The 19,324-nt window shown below is 35.3% G+C and overlaps 1 protein-coding gene across 6 annotated transcripts in view; it reads left to right on the forward strand.

Moving 5' to 3' along the window:
* Positions 1-18,134, forward strand: part of POT1 (protection of telomeres 1) — a 70,884-nt gene extending 52,750 nt beyond the window's left edge. For 4 of the 6 annotated variants that reach the window (XM_075146692.1, XM_075146671.1, XM_075146718.1 and 1 more), the window contains 7 exons: positions 662-706; positions 1,155-1,311; positions 4,232-4,437; positions 6,903-7,038; positions 9,785-9,879; positions 11,487-11,578; positions 15,066-16,183. In XM_075146692.1, the coding sequence (XP_075002793.1) occupies positions 662-706; positions 1,155-1,311; positions 4,232-4,437; positions 6,903-7,038; positions 9,785-9,879; positions 11,487-11,578; positions 15,066-15,329 (995 nt within the window). In that variant the 3' untranslated portion in view covers positions 15,330-16,183. The other 2 variants (XM_075146699.1, XM_075146708.1) reach the window with 2 other exon arrangements.
* The last annotated feature ends 1,190 nt before the right edge of the window (positions 18,135-19,324 follow it).

The raw sequence follows: 19,324 nt of genomic DNA on the forward strand, positions 1-19,324 counted from the left end.
CCATATTATTCTTTGAATGGTATTTTTAGCCCAGAATTAGAATAACTAAAAGTGAATTAAACTCTAAAGCTGATTGGACATAGTCTGCATCTTTGCTTCTAGCTTTTAAAATCTTATGTTACTTAGCCATTATTAACATACTGTGACAGGATATTTCTAAAAGGGTGCAAAAGTCAAGAATAAATAAATATTTCATGTCTAAACCATAACACTGCAAATTTAGAAATAATTTTGCACATATTTACTGCACTGTGTATGTGTAGTAGAGATTGTTCAGAGGAGGGAGCAGGCAGTCCATATTGTTTTTAGAATAATATATTTATGCTCTTGTCCAGAGAGATTACAGGGGGATGAATACAGTTTATGTCAGCAGTATCATTCACAGTATACATTTGAAAAGTGTTCATTTTGATGAGCATTGCTATTTCATGTATACACTAATTTCTCCTCAAATATATTAACTCTTGATATCTAATGTTTATCTCCTGCTTACTTTGTTTTTTCCTTTTGCTATATTGTTTTCATACATTATTAGGATTTCCATTTTCCTTTGTTCAGCTTTTGGTTTTGTGTGTGTATCTATCTATCTGGTTTTGTGTGTCCAAATGATAAAGAAGAAAAGAAGGAAGGAAAATAATTAGGAAATTCTTCTTGATTTTAGATCTTGAATCACACTTACAGAGATGTCAGCAGTTATCAGTTACAGGTAGGAAACATTTTGACCTCAAGGTGAATTTGATTTTTACTAAAGAACAAAAATATTTTTGAGACATCAACTCAAAGGTTGAGATAATATGTTTTACTTATTATAGGAAGAGCTATTCTAAGAGTATAAGTTTATGAATGTTACATTGGTTTTATTCCGTTTTTAAGGGAATAGAGCATATTTATATATTCTACTTTCATTTGTTTTTTTCTACATGTTGAATTTCTGTACCCTGAAGTACACCATGCTCCGACAGCCTGTTGTAATTTATCTTAAAGACTGTAGTAACATGTCGTATTGATAAAACTGAGGTTGCAACTGGGAAGGGAAGAGAAGCTGGGGATTAAGGGAAAATGCATGCCTGCAATGGCCATCTCCCGTATTCCAAATATGATGTTTAATAGGTATGCATGGCTTTTTTTTTTTTTTTTGTGTTGTTATTTTGCAGTATTAACAGATCATCAGGATTTGAATAACATAGAACTGAAAACCATTCTGAACAGCATGGCTCCTCAACAGTATCGCATTAGAGCAAAGCTGAGAACTTATAAACCCCAGAAGCTTTATCAGTCTATTAAACTTCATTGTTCCAAATGCAACTCTTTGTAAGTGTTTCACACAACAAAAATAATTAGGAATTGTTCTATATGTTTTGGGATGCCTAGATTTTCAGTGTATTTTCATCCTCTTTTTTGTGTAAAATGAGCTAAATATAAACGTATTTCATTTTGAGCAAAGATTTGAAACTCACTGACAATAGGTAGGAAAATTTTAAATCATCAGATGAGTTTCATTTACAGAATCCTTTGAGTGCTTTCAAAACAATAATTTTTCTTTATTTTCAAATTTAGCAGTGCCGTTTTTCCCATACTGAAATTGTGTTTCTGTATTGCAGTTTTAAAATAGGATATGTGAAAAGGTATGATAGTCTCCAAGTGAATGAATAAAATATCTTTGACTAAAGTGTATCTTCCAGAGAAGGCATCTTTTCTGAATCTAAAAATATCAGAGAAACACCATTCACCTTGGTATTTTTGTCTTTTTTCTGACCTGAGTCAGTTCACTGACCGTTTTATCATTGTTATTTCTCCTTTAACGCCATTTGTCTTTGTATCAAATAATGCTCAGTCAAATAATCATATGCCATTTCTGGTTTATATTAATCTAAAAGTGAAAGTAAGTTTGTTTGAAATGGCCTATTTTTGGTTAAACTACTGAATGACATGCATTACAGTGCTATTCATGATCATCTGAATCTTGTATCGCCTTTTTTTGCCTGACCTAGCCTAGCATAAGTCCCAAGCAAACAGCTTTATTGTTACTGGTGTAAACTATTGCTTTCTTTAAATGATGGCACATTAGCATTCTCCTAGCCTTTTGAAATTTTTTGCACAATCAAGATTTATTAAATACAAACATCATTGAGGCAAGAAAATACCCCTACTATCCTTTTCTTACAGCTTTTGGATGCAAAGTAGCACGCTCGCAGCTTTAACAATATTGGTCCTTATCAGATGTTGTTATAACATTCTCTTGGTTGCTAATGTAAGAGGAAGTGCTTCATCATCTTCACAACATACAAGTACATGGTCTTTATTACCAAGTATAAAAAGGAGATAATTACCAACTATCTCTGCCACTTTTGTCACTTTTTTGATATATTTGCCAACTCTGTATAGTAATCAGCAGATACAATTGATAGAATTTGTGTTTGTTCCTTATGAACTTTATCCTTATCCCACAATTTTCCCACAATGACTACTATAGCCTTTTTATATGTTCTTGACTTGGTAGTGTCTTAATTTCTGTTCGAGTCTCCTCCTGTTTCACATATTGCTGCCTTCTCTTTGCCACAGAATCAGGGCAGGCTTTTAACCAGATAGATTTGTGAGGCTTTAGTTAGCATATTTCTTACTACTGCTACCACTCTCCTGCTGCAATGATGGGACTACTTGCAGTGCTTTCCCAGACATTTAGCTTCTCTTTTCTCAACGGTGTGCATCAGGTGGAAGGAATCAGTGAAATATAGTGGAGCTGTACTGCAGCCTGGATTGGATGAGTTAAGAGGCCCAGGAAGGAAACATGATGTAGGTGCATCCTTCTCTCCTACATGTTCTGCTGTGGCAGAAGAAGTTGTTTCATGTTTAGCATATGCTGAAGAGCCTGACTGAACAAAGTTCACTACAAGTTTGATCCTTTAACACTTCATGCAGTAAGATGCATATAACGCTTTGGGAATAAAATCCTTGAGAGAGATGTATTTTTGGTTTTTAGACTTCAACTGGAAGCTTCTCTGTAAATAGCAAAATACCGATATACATGGATGTAGTTTTTTCATGTATCCACATTACAGAAGTTTCAACCCTCATTCCATTCCTGCCTCTGCGGGAAATCTACAGGCAGGCTGTAGAGGCTGGAAGAGTTTAATGGGTATATCTGGAAAGATGACCTGTTGTGTTAGGTCCATTGCTTTTGCATTTAAAATAGTAATCCAGAAACACAGGTGGAAAGAGTTCATGTGCACAGCACTGTGTTCGTGAAATGAAAGTTCAGGTTCAGGAAGACCTCGTGTGCCATTTCTACAGTCATAGCAAAAGAATATCAAAGTTTGGTTTCATAGGCAGGAATTATTCTATTCACTGGTGGAAGCAGCTGCTCTTGGGTTTGAAAGTGAAATCGTCAGAATTATCTTCAGGAGTTGATGGTATTTTTTCTTTAACTCCACTCTGAAACTTGGCACCTACTTTCGTTCAGTGTTTTATGAAATAGCCCAAGCTTTTGCCTTTTTTTTTAATTGTCCTTTTTGTCACAGTTCATATTCCACCTGAAGCCAGCAGGTCTGTCTTGCTTAGGAGAAAACATTCTAATGCATTTTTAATTTGTGTGCCAACCACTGCTTTTTGCCTGTTGTTGGTAATATTGGTAAAATTTGAATGGCCTGCATTACTTCTCTGTGGGTGACAACTGGAGGTGCATGAATGGTGCATCCTAGTAGGACAGGAAAGAAACTGTGTGGTGCAGTTGCAGATTTTCCCTTTACAGTACATATGTGAAGCTATTCTGTTCTTGCCCTTTTTTCTTTCTTTCCCCCTCAAAATATGCAAAGTAAAATAGGCTAGAACATAAAACTTGAAATTAAATGAGCTTATACGGTCTTTTCACTCTACTGAAGTGGTATGCCGTTGTGTGACCCTTTTAAGGCTCAACTGAAATCACATAAAGCTTGTTATATTTGTTTTTCCATGGATTTATATATGCGTGGATGAAGCCCCTAGGCTGCCTCTGTTCTAGGTAAGATTAGATTACTTAGCATATTTATTAACATGGAAATGAATTATCTTGTCATAATTTGCTATACAACTCTCAATGTTTAAACTGATATAACAACAAAGTTATTTTTCCTGTATATGTTTTAACTCTCATGACTATATTTTAATATTTATTCAGAGTACTGTCATCCTTGTTGCTAGATTGCCTAAGGAGAAGGTGTTAGAATTTACTTATTCATTTTGGAAATGGTTTTAGGCGAGAAGTTCCAGATGGAGATGACTTTGACTTTATTTTACAAGGCTCTGGCGTTACTGCCCCAAACCCAGAATTACACAATACATCCTGGTATGATTCTGTAATGTGGACTACACAAGACCAGAAACAAAGGAAAATAGCTATCCATTTTGTAAAGCATGATGAAATGCTTCAACAGCCTGAAGATACTTTGCTTATGATAGAAGGTAAGATAAATTGCAAATATACCACTTCTTATGGCACAGTGTCCACTCTGAGTATCTACAAAGTTAAGTTATGTTGAAGTTGTATTCAGTGTAAGTAGTGATGATCATAAAGGCATCTTTAAAGAAAAGAAAAACTCATCTAGAACTTTAAGTTACTGTTGTGCAAACAGGAAAAAGCCATATGTGAAGGTCTTGTAAGGTGCTTCTGTCTATTTTAAAACTCTACCAGTAAGTTTGTTGTTGATTCTGCTAAAATACACATCCGAATATGTTTTTTCCAAGCTGTGCTTACTGATTTTTCAGTTCTGATTTGAAAACTTGCTGAGTCTTCTAAAAAAACCTATTTTTAGACTTGACGTGGAAAAGTTTTGGAAGGCTTCTGATAATACAAGCCTACAATTAACTTTGTCAGCCTCTGGATGTCAGTGTTGTTTCAGATTAATAGAGCTTGCAGCGTGAGGTTTTTTTTGTTTGGTTTGGTTTATATCAGGTTTCCTCAGGGAAGAGAAATAGCCACTGAACTTTAAACAAAGCAATTTAGCAAGAATACTAATAAGGAATGTTTTGAATAGAATAAAAGCAACAAATAATTGCATATAGTATCATTCCAAGTTTAAAACAAAGTCTTCAATTGTGCTCAAGTAGTGGTGTGAATAAGCGAATGTACGTCAGGTGGTCCTTCGTGTAGGGTCAATGACAAAACGCCTTCTGTTTTCTGCTTTGTTTTATATTCAACTAGTTCTGATACTGCTTTATTTCTGATATTTTGAAGTCTCCCTAGAAATCTTCCCAGCACTTTTCCAGATACAGACAACCCTCGAAGGCCAAACACATTACGACATTTATTAGACAGACGTGGTCTAGATTCTGCTCATTTTTCAAACACAAGCAATTTGCTCTTCTACAACACAGTACTCTCTTCTTCCCCATAATCATTATGCTGAAGCAAGGACTTCTTTTTGAGTGTTTGGCATCTATTGGGCTGGAATTGAGGAAACAGTTGGATAATGGACAGAATTTTACGTGAGCCTCCACAGGGAGTGTGGGGAATCCATAACCATTGCTACAGATTAGTTGAACTGAAGAGTGAAATGCTACGGTTAACAAGATTAATGCTCCTTGCGTATCCTCATTATTTGTACATGAAGTCACTGTGATTCATATCATGGTCAACCCCTGGTAGTTCTCTGTGTTTTATGCCAGTCTCTTAGAAGTCAGAATACATTTGCTTGATGTAAATTTGTATTACAGCAAAGTTTAAATTCTGGAGACCTTTTAGGAATATCAGTTAAAACTACACTGAATTTTGTATGCTAATCCCTTGAATGAGAGTTCAAATGTATATGAGAGGCTTTAACTGTGTCACTGTACTTGGAAGACCTTTGTTTTCTAACCTTTTTGGAAGCCATTTAAAATATCTGTGCCTGTGTTTTCTTTTTTTTTTTAACTAGATGTTGAGTTAGTTGAGGAGTAATAATGCAGTTTTATCAGTTTCATTTTCTTCTCTAGTTACCTCTGCAATACAAGTAACAATTATATGCAATAAATATTTTACAATCCAGTGTCATAATTACTTGTCATAAAGTCTTTGAAACATCTTAGTTACAGTTAGTGGTAAACAGCACAGTTGTAGAATGTATTTATTTTAAAACAGTTGGCTCACTTTTTTTATTGTTGTTCACAAGCTGATTAAATCATATATTTTTATTAAACTGTTTCCAAATAACCGTTCTCTGTGTGTTAAATTAATAAATTTACCACATTTCCACTGAATTGGTGAAATGTCAGAAAGATTCCGTAATCAGTTCTGCAGTCTATACTACAGAGACTGAAGGCAGTTTATCCCGTGATTTATAATAAATTTGAAAGAACTTTTTCCTCTCACTGGAGTTGGAAAATCTCAGGGTTCCAGCTGTAATATATTAAATTTCTGCTGTGTTCCTAGTATGGCCACAATTTAGTAGCACTCAAATTAGCATGAAGTTTGGTTGTTCTGCATTTCCCATCTCATGTCATTTATGACATGGTTGAATAACTACTTTTTCATAAACTGCTGGTCAAAAATTCATAGATTTTTGCCACTTAAAAGCTGAAAAAACAGTTACTTAGGAGCAATTGCAAAAGTCGGTTTATTCTTTTTTTTTTCCCCCCAAGAAAATTGCTAGTAAAACCGTAGGAGAAATTATATGAAAGTGATGCTAACTAAATACAACTTCATGGTTACAGTGATAGCTATGAGGAAGATATTACGGCATCTGCTCTGATAAATGTCCATCTTTGATTCTTTATTGAGTCTGTTGTTGGGTAAAAGTGAGAAGGTTATGGACCATTTTTTCAGTTTTCCATAGTGGGTCTCAATTTTTATTGAAGGGCCTGAAATCAACATTTAATCAGCCAAGAAATGCAAGTTGTTCAATTTATTCTTGATTACAGTTTAAAAAACCATATTTTTCTGTTTTTAATAGGTGGAACACTAAAAGAAGTCTGGAAGCTTACAAGAAGATTTAAATGCATTATCCCTGTGAGATCCACAGAAGATGATCTTGAATTATTAGATCTTTCAGCTCCTTTTCTTTTACAAGGGAACATAAAATATTATGGGTAGGTTAAAAGTATTTGTTGATATTTTAGTAGTTGCATTAATAGATAGATATAATTTTCTTCAGTAATTCAAACTGCAGTGCTCAAGGGATAACTTACCCAAAGATTCTTTGATGCAAAGTACATAACATGATCAGTAGTACTGAGATCAGGGATGAAATGTCATACTACTACCTCCTATCAAAGGACTCAACTGCAGTTGGGCTTTATCTTGCGCTATAAATCTTATCCCCTTAATTACACAGCCTCCCAGGTCTTGTCTGTGGTGTGTGGGTAGGGCGGTATACTACAGGGACGGAAATGCACATATAAGTCTCTTTAGGCTGAAAAATGCCTAAATCTTCCTCTTTTAGTCCAAATCTTCCATTTTCTGTCCAGAAAAATACCATTTTCTGGTCTTACTCCTTAGACTAAAGTCAAAACATACATTGCTTTAAAACTGTATGCTGGTTTTTTTGTACACAGATAATATTTAAAAAGAGACCCAGAAAATAATTTCAGGCTGTCAGTCTACGTCTCTCTCTCTTTCTCATTCCTAGTGCTGGGAAAGCTTGGGTTTTGGAAGAAATAAGGGATTTTGGACAGCCTTTGCTCGCCATTTGCCATTTATTGAGATCCACAACACTGCAAAGTGCCTTACCTCTTTGTGGATGTCAGTCACTGTAGAGACAACTTCAACGGGTTTCTGAATTCCACAGTTCCAAGGCTGTGGAGTACGATACACACATCTAGGTCTGGTATCCGTGCTATGCCATGCAATACCATGTTCCTGCTCAACGAGAGCTAGCAGCAGCATGTTCTCCCAGTACTGCACAGCAGCATGCAGTTACAGAGCTCAGAAATACCAGTCTACTTCATGCAAGCTATTGAGTCCTCCCTCTTAGCAGACCTAATAAGTTCAAGCAGAGTGTTGTGTTGCACTACTTCAGTCCTGTAGGCAGTAAAAAAATTTCTATGCAGAAATGCTGCACATTTCACATGAACCCTAAAGTTTCACATAAGGGCCTGATAAAATCAATACAGATAATTACTTCGCTTTGTCATTTTTTTTTTTGACCTTTCCAGATATGGCTGTCCACAGCTTTTTTAAATAAAGGCAATATGTGGGTATTCCTACTGGGACTGGATCTTCACCAGTACAAAGTATTTCCCCTTGCACTTTCATAATCCATATATTTCCCCAGCTACGCACAACTCGCCTTCAGACGTCGTTCTCTGTTTAAATGGCTGTATTGTAAAAGCCAACACTCTATAATATATTCCTTGATTGTTTATAGGATATTTAGGAAGGAACCTCACAAGGATGTTGACGTTTCAGAGCTTTGTTCCATGCGCTTTTTTATCAGTAGCATATACTTAGCAAAGTCTAAAAAAGATTCCGTATAGTAGAATGAAAAGCAAATTTATTTTTGCTATAGGAATGAGCTTGAATACCTGTATAAATATTTATATGTGTGTGCATATGCATGCATAGTCATATATATATAAAAAAAAAAATACACACACGCTTGCATATAAAACACAAAATTCACAGCTAAGTTACTTTATTGGAGTTTGGGTGGTTTTTTTAAAGGAAAAAAGTAACTTCATTGAGCTTGGTTTTGTATCACTTGAGCAGAACTAGTGCTATTGATTTTTATGACACGTTTGCATGTAATTCTAAAAGATAATAAATGTCTATTTTAAGTTCTAACTGCAGTATGCTGGCACAGAAGCTTAATTTGGAAAAAATAGTTGTTCTGTAATTTTATATCTTGAGGCAAATGACAACAACTTTGAAAACAGTTCTTCAATATTTTCGTCCACTTGCAACATTTGCTATGTCATGTGTGAAATTTATAATTACTGGTGAAAATACACCAGTAAGTCATAGTTAATATTTTTTAACATAGGTAAAGCCAAATTTCTCCTCTAACCCTGTTGTGTTTTTAGAGTATGCTACAAGTTCAGATTCGTTCCTGCTTTTACAAAGTCAGATGTTGTTTGTGTTGCTAAATGACGAAGTAGTGACATATGAATATAGGTTTAGCAGTGGCATATGAGTATATGTTCAGCAATGTAGTGATCTTAGAACCATAGAATGGTTTGGGCTGGAAGGGACCTTTAAAGATCATCCAGTCCAACGCCCCTGCCACGGGCAGGGACACCTTCCACTAGATCAGGTTGCTCAAAGCCCCATCCCAACCTGGCCTTGAACACTTCCAGGGATGGAGCAGCCACAACTTCTCTGCACAACCTGTTCCAGTGTTTCACCACCCTCATCATAAAGAATTTCTTCCTCTGTACAATCTAAATCGACCCTCTTTCAGTTTAAAACTGTTGCCCCTTGTCCTGTCACTACAGGCCTTGGTAAAAAGTCTCTCTCCATCTTTCTTATAAGCCCCCTTTATATATTGAAAGGCCGCAATAAGGTCTCCCCAAAGCCTTCTCTTCTCCAAGGTGAACAACCCCAACTCTTTCAGCCTTGACGTACAGTTTTCCTCCTTTCTATTCACTGAGGTGGTCTTTTCCAGACCAAAATGATTTATTTCTTCTCGGGGATAAATCAAAAGCATTATTAAGGGTTTTTGATGTGGTCTAAAGCTTGTGTGTCTGGTAAAATAGTTATTTTAAACAGCAGTAGAATACTTTCGCACTCCCACTGAGTAAGGAAATCAGATTTTTTTTTTTTTTTCCCTGTGCAGAAAGCTTCTAGTATAAATAAATCAGTGTTTGGTTAGTCTCAGTATCTTGTTTTAAATGCTAGGTGCAAGCAGTGTTCAACTCCAAAGCCGATCAAGAGTCTAAGTTCCATTGCAGCAGAACAACGACCATCATGGGAACCAACTGAAATAGCACAAGGTCAGCTGACATATTGTCCTTGAAATACTTTTGTGCCTTGATTCTGAAGTGTTTATGTGAAATAGTTTGGTTTCGGGGTTGCAGTTTTGTAGAGAAAGCATGTAAGTTATGGTTATGCTTGAGTATAAAGCTGTAAAATTTATTCACCTTTTACCAGTTGAAATAACATTTTTACTTTTGAAACCATTACAGTATGAATTAAACCATTAAAACCATTACAGTATGTTGAATAGTTTCTTCTACCATAGATGTCACTAGTAACACCTATCGTAGTACAGATGTGATGAATTTTGCAGATGTCATTTTTAAACTGTGTACATGCTTGCAGTCCTAGAAGTTAGTCTTGCTTTTCCTTTTGAAGATACAGTTTTTCTGACTAGAACTAAAAAGAGTCTTACTTAATAACTAGTAAAAGTTAGACTTTTATCTTCTGTAAGCCTTATCAATGCTAAGCATATTCCAGAGAGTCTGCAAGAAATAATACTCAAATGAAAAGAATTATACCATAACATGTATGTGTGTTCCATGCTTTGTGTGTTTCTTGTGTTACTTTATGTAGTCAACACATTCAAATCCTGGAGGTAAAATGGAGCTTAGAACTTCACAACATGTTCAGGAAAAAGAATATTTTCATGTTTCTCAATTCATGTTCTAACATATTAAGTTGGAATATCTAGCAGTATCTAAGCTTGGTAAAGACTTTATAAAAGAAAAAAACTATTCGAGCAATATAGTGGTTCTCCTAAATAAACTGTCATAATTGTATTCTATTAAATAAATGTGAAGTAATATATAACTGGCAGTGTTACAGCACCTGTGATTGACATTTAAATCTCAAAATGAAAACAATATTCATTAAATGCTTTCTGGCATTTAAACTGTTTTATGTATATTATTCTTTTACCATCTGTATTTTCAGACTCAATGATAACCTGCAAGTATATCAGAGCAGTTGAGCATAAAATGACTAGCCAATTTAAGTAGATGTGCCCAGAAAATATTGATGCAGAGTTGCAATAACTTTGTATGTTTAAGATATTTTATGTTTGCAGTATAACAGTTGCTGCTGCCAGTGAGAGAATGACTATAGTCATTTACTTATGCTGGAATATTTTCAGAACTGCCAGCAAAGTTTTTCTGAATAAGACTTTGCCTAGTAGCTTTTACGAGATCATATGAAACAAATTGTTTTCTTCAGAAGATATGTTTTCAGGTGGAATGCTATCTTATTATCACTGAATTAAAAGCAAGTCTCCTTTAATCTTCCATGGATAAGAGGAGTAGGAGGATCCTACCTAGGTAGGATCTAAGATCTAAGCAAATATTAGCATTTCTTTTACTAGGATGAGAATAAGTACTTAAAAATCTTTCTGCATTTTTATAGACTCATCTATTAAAATGTTTCTAGGCAAATTGCAATGCGCTCTCAAAATACGAACCACATTTTGCTATTCAGAGCCTCTATCTTTTGGCCTGTCAATTTATACTTTTAATGACAGTATTCCAAGTCAGTTACTACTAAAGGAGGGATATTATCAGCTTGAGTTATTATGGTTTGTCTTTTGCATATTCGCTCTAAGAAACAGTTCAATTTTTTTTTCCTTCAGTTTTAGGTATCGAGCCGCTCCAGTATGTTTTTATTATGAAGTTTACACTGGTTGATGGAACAGGAGCACTAAATGCATACCTTTTTGATTATGTAAGTAAATCTAGGTAAAGGTAGACTCCACAGATTATGTGGGTTTGGATTTTATTTGTTTTTAAAATAGCAAATGTATGTACAGAAATACTTATTCCATGTTACCTGCAGTGTTTTGCGGGGACAGTTAAAAGTGCTGTAATGTTATTAATACTGTTCATCAATGAAGGTGCACAGAATGTAATTTTTAGTAATTTTTCAATAAAATATCAGAGTATAGAATATCAAAGCATAAAGACAAAACTGAAGCTTGTAGATAGATTATTTGGTATTTCCATAGACTTTTATACATTTCCATGGCTGAATTTCTCTTTTATTGGCAATGTTAAATTGTGCAGCCTGAATGCTGTGTGAATGATGGGAGTGTTTCAGAATTTATGCAGGTAACTTCTGGATTAGTTCAAAATCTCATTACCTCTTTTTTTAACTCTCAGTAGAATCTACCCATTCAGTAATTCTTGATTTTTGTTGCATATGACCATGAGGTAGAAGAGGCCTGCCTTCCCCTGAACCTAGACAGGACTCAGCTATAGCTATACAGATATTTGGTTTTGATTTCAGAAGCAGTTTATTTAACTACTTTGCTAACCTTAGAATTAACCTAAGAATTAACCTATTCTCTGAAGCAACTTAAGACCATTCCTCCTACCTGAGACACTGAAGAACGGATGGTTTTCCTGTCACTATACACTGTATAATGATTTTACCTTCTGAAGGCTAAAAAACCACCGTTCATTCTATCTTCTTCTATATAAGAGTTTTTTTCATATCAGAGGTTTTTTTCTTCCATACCAGTTTTCTTTGAAAACTCTGACCATCCTCACTGTTGTTTTTCTGGGTTCTTCCCAAATGGCCCATGTCTCCCTTGAAGTGCTAAAACAGTACCCTAGCATGAGGCATTACCAGATAATGCTTCTATATGTATAAACCAGTATGGTGATCACTTAATTTCTTGCTTACTGATTGATGGTATAGTTCCCTTCATCTCTGAGTAGAACCTCAGCTTTAAGAAATTATTCCTCATTCTTTGTTTGAGCAGTTGATCTGGCTTGCTTAAAAGCAGTATTTTATATATGTATCTCGTGGAAGGCGTGGGGGAGTGGGTTTTTTTGTCCTACTAGCTCTCAAGTTTGTCAAAAATTAATTCTAATTTTTTATTCCTGTATACTTGCAGTTCCCCTGGCTTGGTTTTGTCTGTAAACGTAGTGGGCCTATTTGCTATTCCATAAAGCATGTCACTAATGAAAATTCTCAAAATCACCAAACTTAGGACAATCCCCTGCAGAATCCACTTTGGACATCTCCCATTTTGACAGTAAACTACCGATTACTCTTCAGGATTTTTTTTGTTTCTTTCCTTTTTACTCCAATTCATAAGCTTTATTATTAGATTAGGAGTTTGATGCACAAAGATGGTTTGAGTATGAATTTTTTGTGATGCTGAAGGTGGAGGATTTCTGACTGGTTATTGTTTCCTACATCTCCAATTTAGGGCTGAAGGTGAATTGTACACGTCTAGCATCCTCCTTAGTGAATTTACTCCTTTACATGTATTGTTGTGTGCAGTAGAAATATCTGTTGCTATGTATTTTGTGGGTTTTTTCCTTTTATTTTACCTTTTGGGTTTTTTTGTTTGTTTTGTTTTGTTTTTTACACACACATGCACACGCCCATTTTAGTTACTACCCTAAATTTTGAGATGGTATGTCAATCATTTTGAAAAGGGAAAATAATCAAAAAGTGAGAAGAATTTGGTAAAGAAGAGAATTATAATCTAAAATAGATTAGTATTGCATTGTACCTTTTGTCCTTCCATAAGTGCATTTGTGTGTTTTCTTATTCCAGCAATTCACAGCTGGGAATATCAGGATCTCACAATACACATTTGGAGTAATCTATCTATCCAAGTGGAAAATAGTCAGTGTAGTGGCACTTCAGAGTTATAACTTTGTCCACAATGGGACAGAGAAACAATTCAGTGGGATTTTTTTTTTCCCCACAGCAATGCTATTTAATGTGTATATATCTGCATATTTTCCGCCATTATACTAAATGACTTTGAATGGGGCTTTGTTTAATTTTAAGGGGACTCCTTGTTTAATTTTAAGACTGTAAGTAAAAATAAAACTCGAAAAAATGCAAGTGTGTTTTCTTAAAATACACAGTGTATTAGCAGCAAAGGAGGTCAAAGTCTGCAATCCCCATTTCAGCTAGTCATCTTTTCCTTGTACTGTCCTCTTTCCTTTTTATATCAAGAAATTAAACTGCAAAAGGAAGGTCGGGGAAAAGATTTTAAACCATTTCTTGATGCAGAGTTCCAAAAATCTCTACTTCAGGGTAGCTCAGATTCTTATCAGATAACTGTTCAGTACTACAACATAGCTGCAGGAAAAAAACAGTTTCTTCTGAAGTGCCAGCTGCTAGCATTCCTGCTGGTGGTACTTCAAAGACAATCCAATACCTTCCAAGCCTAAACTCGGATCCTTCAGCACTGCCTGAGAAGGAACCGGGCTACTTTGAAGTGCAACTTTACACTAGTTTCCATTCGCACTTCTGTAGTAATGCTCTCAGTTCTTTTCTTTCCTCTCCTCTTTATAGGAAAAGTCATTGAAGGAAAAAAAATGAAAAAGTTTTATAGTCAGAAGAAGAACTGGAAGAATGAGAGGAAAAAGTAGTCAATTTTGCTGCTGGATTATCCCCTAACTTCTGATCACTTCCATTAAACATGTCATACAAAAATTACGCAAAGGCAGATTATTCTGTGTTTGTATCTTTTAACAAAAAGGAGAAATTGCCATCAAAAACCTTAGCTCACTTTGGGAAGGTATAAGATGATGAGCCTTTAGAGATACAAAATCAGGTAATAAACTTGGAAAGATTAAAATGGGAGTTTTGTCAGTCATGCTTACTGTATATTGTTTAAAAATACACAGAAAAGGTTTATTTAATGTTTCAGTGTTCCATTCTTTATTTTACTGCTCCATTCAGAAATGTATCTCACAGTATAAGCCTTTCTCCATTGTTTCTAAAACTATCAGAAAATGAAACTCAAACTAAGGGTGTTCCACTTGTATGAAGCCAGGTTGCAGTGCCCCCTTGTTTTCAAGTGACTTTGTTCCTCTCAAAATGTTCTGCTCGCTGCAGTGAGGGACTGTTGAGGAGGACTGACCGTCCTCTCCGGCCATAACATTGTCTGGAGTTTATGAGGAATATCTGCCAGTTATATATACGGACCTACATATGTGCTTTCTGGGTGGCTGTAGTCCCTGAATACTCAGGGATACCGAAATACAGACTATTAATTTTTTCGGAAAGTTTGGGTTTTTACTGTGTCTGAACAGTTTTAGAAATAATATTGTTCTTCTGTTGTGTTACCTATCTGGATAATTTTAAGTTCCTTAAATGATAAAAGAAGATGCAGTCAGGGTTCTAGCTGATGATTTCTTACCCGTCTTCCAACACCTCATACTTTTCTCTTCTCTTCCAGGAAAAGTTTTTCCAAATTCCTGCCTCGGAAATCCTAACTAATGATTTTCTTCAGCAAAAGATGCAGATGACCATGAATACGCTCTGTCCTCCAGGAAGAAAATTAGGTCAGCTTGCCATTATTTTAAAAGGGGGATGGGAAGTGAAAGGGTCTTTCAATCTGTATTGCACATGCAAAGTCTTAGAATTCAACTTATGCATGGGCAAAACTCAGAACAGAGAAATGCAGGAGTCTGTAAGGAGAGTTCCAGTTAATTTGTTTTGATACATTTCTCTAATAGTAGAACTCCCTTTTGAGAAAGAAAAGTAATGGTTCAGTAAATTCTTATGTAGCATGCAGTGATGTGTGAATACAGTCATGTCTATGCAGGCACTAACATGTCATTTGTATTCATATGGAAGTTAACGAGAACACTCTCATACTGAATGTCACAGCACTAGGGGAAAACTGAAAGGGAATTCAGTGTATGGCACATGCTTTGGGTGAGATTCTACTTTTGAGTGCACATGCTGATTTAGAGCATCCCTTGCTGCAGGAAACATCCATGGAAATTGAGCAAAAACTTAATCCAAATCCAGTCACAGAGGTTTTTGTGCAGTATTTCTGTTGTGGCAGAAAGTAGCTCTGCCTGAACTACACACATCCAAGGTAGCTATATGTCTCTGCCGCAACTCCGACCTCCGGAGCGTACTCCCTCCAAGTACATGGCTGTCAGTGACCACTACAACCACGTTGGAGTCTTTACCATACTTATAAAAAGTGGCCCTATTGTAAAGGCTGTAAAGGATATTCCCTTTGAGACCAATGCAATTGTCTCATTGAGACACGTGGAGATGGGTTTTTATTATTGGAAAGTCTTTATATTGCTGTACTGTGGTACAACTACTGATACCAAGTGTTTTGGGGGGGCGCTGGGGCAGGGGGGGCGAGGCTTGGAAGATTGTCACTGAACACCATTTCAGATGGTGCGGGAAATTTTAAGATACAAATTGGAATTTCAAAATTAGTAATTAATTTTTCTTCCTATTAACTGTCATATGCATTTAGACATCCCAGTTAAGATCCTGCTCAATTTATACTTCTCTCCTATAAAAGTTAGAAATGAGTATTAAACAATAATTGGTGTTTTGTTTGTAGATGACTTGCCGTGGCTGGAATGCTTCATCAAGTCCTATAATGTCAGAGATGCGATGAAACATCAAGTTTATTACCAAATTTTTGATACTACAGTTGCTGAAGATGTTGTATAGTGATGTGTTGCTAATATGAAGTAATCCAGTAAGAATCCAATTTTGAGGGGTTTTGGGATCAGATACTGTATAAAAAAATCTTTGTTCCTTTCTTAGGAATTCAGCCTGTATGTATGAAGTTTTAGTTTGTATATTTATATGAATGGGAATTATGCTTTGATGTATTTACTACTTTCCTGGCATACAGCCTTGTGATCTGAGTGCAAGTAGAGGTGCTAAGCTTTTCACTGGAGGCTGCTTGGCTCAGCCTGTTGGAAGCAATCTAGTATCCATCTGTCCTTCAAAAAGGCAGTGATGAGGTTACTCTAAACTGGTGAGTTTTACTTAGAAATATAGTCAGAATGATGCTGCTTTGTTAATTTCTGTATTAATATAAATTATGTCAGCAGAGATAGGGAAAAGGAGCTCTTCAGTAAACTTTCTCGAAAACTACTTTGTGCAAGCATGTTACTGTTCTCAGTAAGCCAGTTTGACAGGGGGATTGTCAGTTTTTAGAGATTTATTTGATTTTGCACTGATATATACATGTAGACAGAACTCTTCCTGTTAATCTAAGGTAACTACTATGTGTACCAGTTACTACAGATTTTGATGGAGTTATGAATGTGACCATGTAATGATTATCACTGAAATTAAAGTCGAGCCATGAAAGTAAGGTAGTGTAAAATTGTAAAATGAATATTGACATTCAGTAGATGGTAATGATTTTTAAGGTGGCCCTATTTGGGTACCAAAGTTGTTAGCACGCTTGTTAGCTGGGTCTGTGTTTTCAAGGACTCTCACATATCCGGCTAAATTTACTGTCAGATTACACTGGCCAGATCTGCCTTTTCTGTCTTACATAATCAGATTGTATGACTAAATTTAGAGATACAGAACTGATCTAGTGATATCACGGCTTGAAAATACTGCTGGACTAGAAAAATTACTCAGTGGTTTTACTTTGCATGCAGAAGTCCGTAAGACAAAATCAGGACGTGTTTCTCCAATGATAGTTAATGTAGAAATTCCTGTCAAATCAAATGCTTTCCATCAGAGCAAAATTACTTAATATTTACAACAGCTGTTTTTTAAGGGAGTTTAGAAGCAAGATGGAATACTTGCAAGTAGATGATTATTTTGATAGTAGATGACATTTTTTAATTTTTCAGGGCTGTTTAGTAGATTATGCAATTTGTCATTTAAAATTTCATCTAAATATCTTCTGATAATTTTCTAGTACTCTAAAAAATATACTGGGTTTATATGTCATAAACCAGGAAATTACGTTCTTTATTGATTGGTGTATAGGGAGAACCAATATTAAAAGTGGTTTGTGGATATTTCCATTAAAAAGTAGGAAAAAAAAAACTTTGGAATTGAACAAGCAGTTACCAAAGAGCAGTACTGGCTTATGAAAGCTTGCCTGAATCTTGCCTGTGAATACACACATAAGCGAAAAATAGTTATAACAGGTTATTAAATGGATATTATAAAACTTTAGACACTGGCCATATCCAAATTATTTCATAAGTTAGGGGTTAAATTGGAGGCAATCTTTTTTCTTTTCTTGTATGTAGTGTTTGAAAACACTGGAAGGAAATGTTCTTATTTTTAAATTTTTGTTAACAACTGATAGATACTGATATTGTACATTTTTTCTAAATAAGTCTTTGTAAAGTAATAGATAAGAATATGTTTAGAACTTCAATGTAAATTAAATCTATTTAGCCACATCCCTTGTCTGAGATTCCTGCCAGAAAACTCTGCATATACATCACTTGATTTTTCTACTGTTGAACATTGTATTAAAATGTTTAATAAATATTTTTCCACCTAATGAGGTTTTTTCGTATTTGACTTTTAGTTTCTTGTTCACAAGACTGTGAAAACTTTGTCATCAGTAGCCTTCATCCAAGAAAATGCTCCGAATGAGAGTTTGTATAGTTTGTTAGATTGAAACACACGTTTAATTCTCTAAGTATGATTTATAGAAATAATTTTAATTAGTAATGAAAAATTATGTATTTGACAATACTAAAGATCACTGTATAGAAAGGAATTAGTGCACAGACAGTGGAAAATGTTTGTGTCTCATTGGTAGCCTTTACATGGAGCAAGGGAAGTCACTGAGATGGGACTCTGACCTTTAATTACTTATCCTGGTCAACGCTGAGGCCTGTGAATAGCTGACTGATGGATGGAAATCTTGAGATTGCTGTGTCCTGAACTTACAGGACCAAAAGACTCCAGTTTCTGAAAGCTGAGTATCTCAGGCAGCAATGACTTTTAGCCATTACCAGCAACCTCCTTAATAGAAACAAAAGTCTTGTTTCCCTTGGTCAGTTTCTTAACCAGGTATGTGATTTACGTTTCTAAAACATTAGTAAAAGGTCAAATTTTAATAGTTTACAAAAATTATTGAAGTAGCTCATAATGTATTTAAAGGCACTCAGAAGTTGAACTAATAGTAGATCAGTTTAACATTGGTACACTCAGAACCAATGAAAACTCTTCCTGGTGTCTCATCTTCTCCATCCACGTACATCACAGCATACCGGGTAACTGCATCAAAACATCAGCATCTTATTAGAAATGTGAGCTAAATGGCAAATATGCATGGAATGTGAAGTATATAGCACACAGCAACATCACCGCAGGCAAGGGCAAAGAATATATGATTGTAAAGGAGGAGCTATGAGGGAAAATTAAAAAAAACTATAAAAGAACAATAAGGGCTCATGAACCCGTCCCCCCCTCCAGTTACACAGGTGAGTGCATAAGAATGGTAAAATTGTAATTGAAAAAAAATTAATGAGAATTTTCAGAAAGAAAAACGAACAATAGAAAACAAAATAAATGTGGAATACTATTTTCAGGAATGCCTGTATGATTGGGATCCTTGAAGTCCTTGTTTTAAGGGATTTTAAACACTTACGATTGGAAGTCTGTCTCAAGTCAGTTGAATATAAGCTCTTGGATGCCTCACACTTTCTTGAAACTCCAACTGGAAAGACTGAATGTAAATAA

Source organism: Calonectris borealis, chromosome 1 (assembly GCF_964195595.1).
Source record: "Calonectris borealis chromosome 1, bCalBor7.hap1.2, whole genome shotgun sequence".
In the NCBI taxonomy this organism is placed as follows: Eukaryota; Metazoa; Chordata; class Aves; order Procellariiformes; family Procellariidae; genus Calonectris; species Calonectris borealis.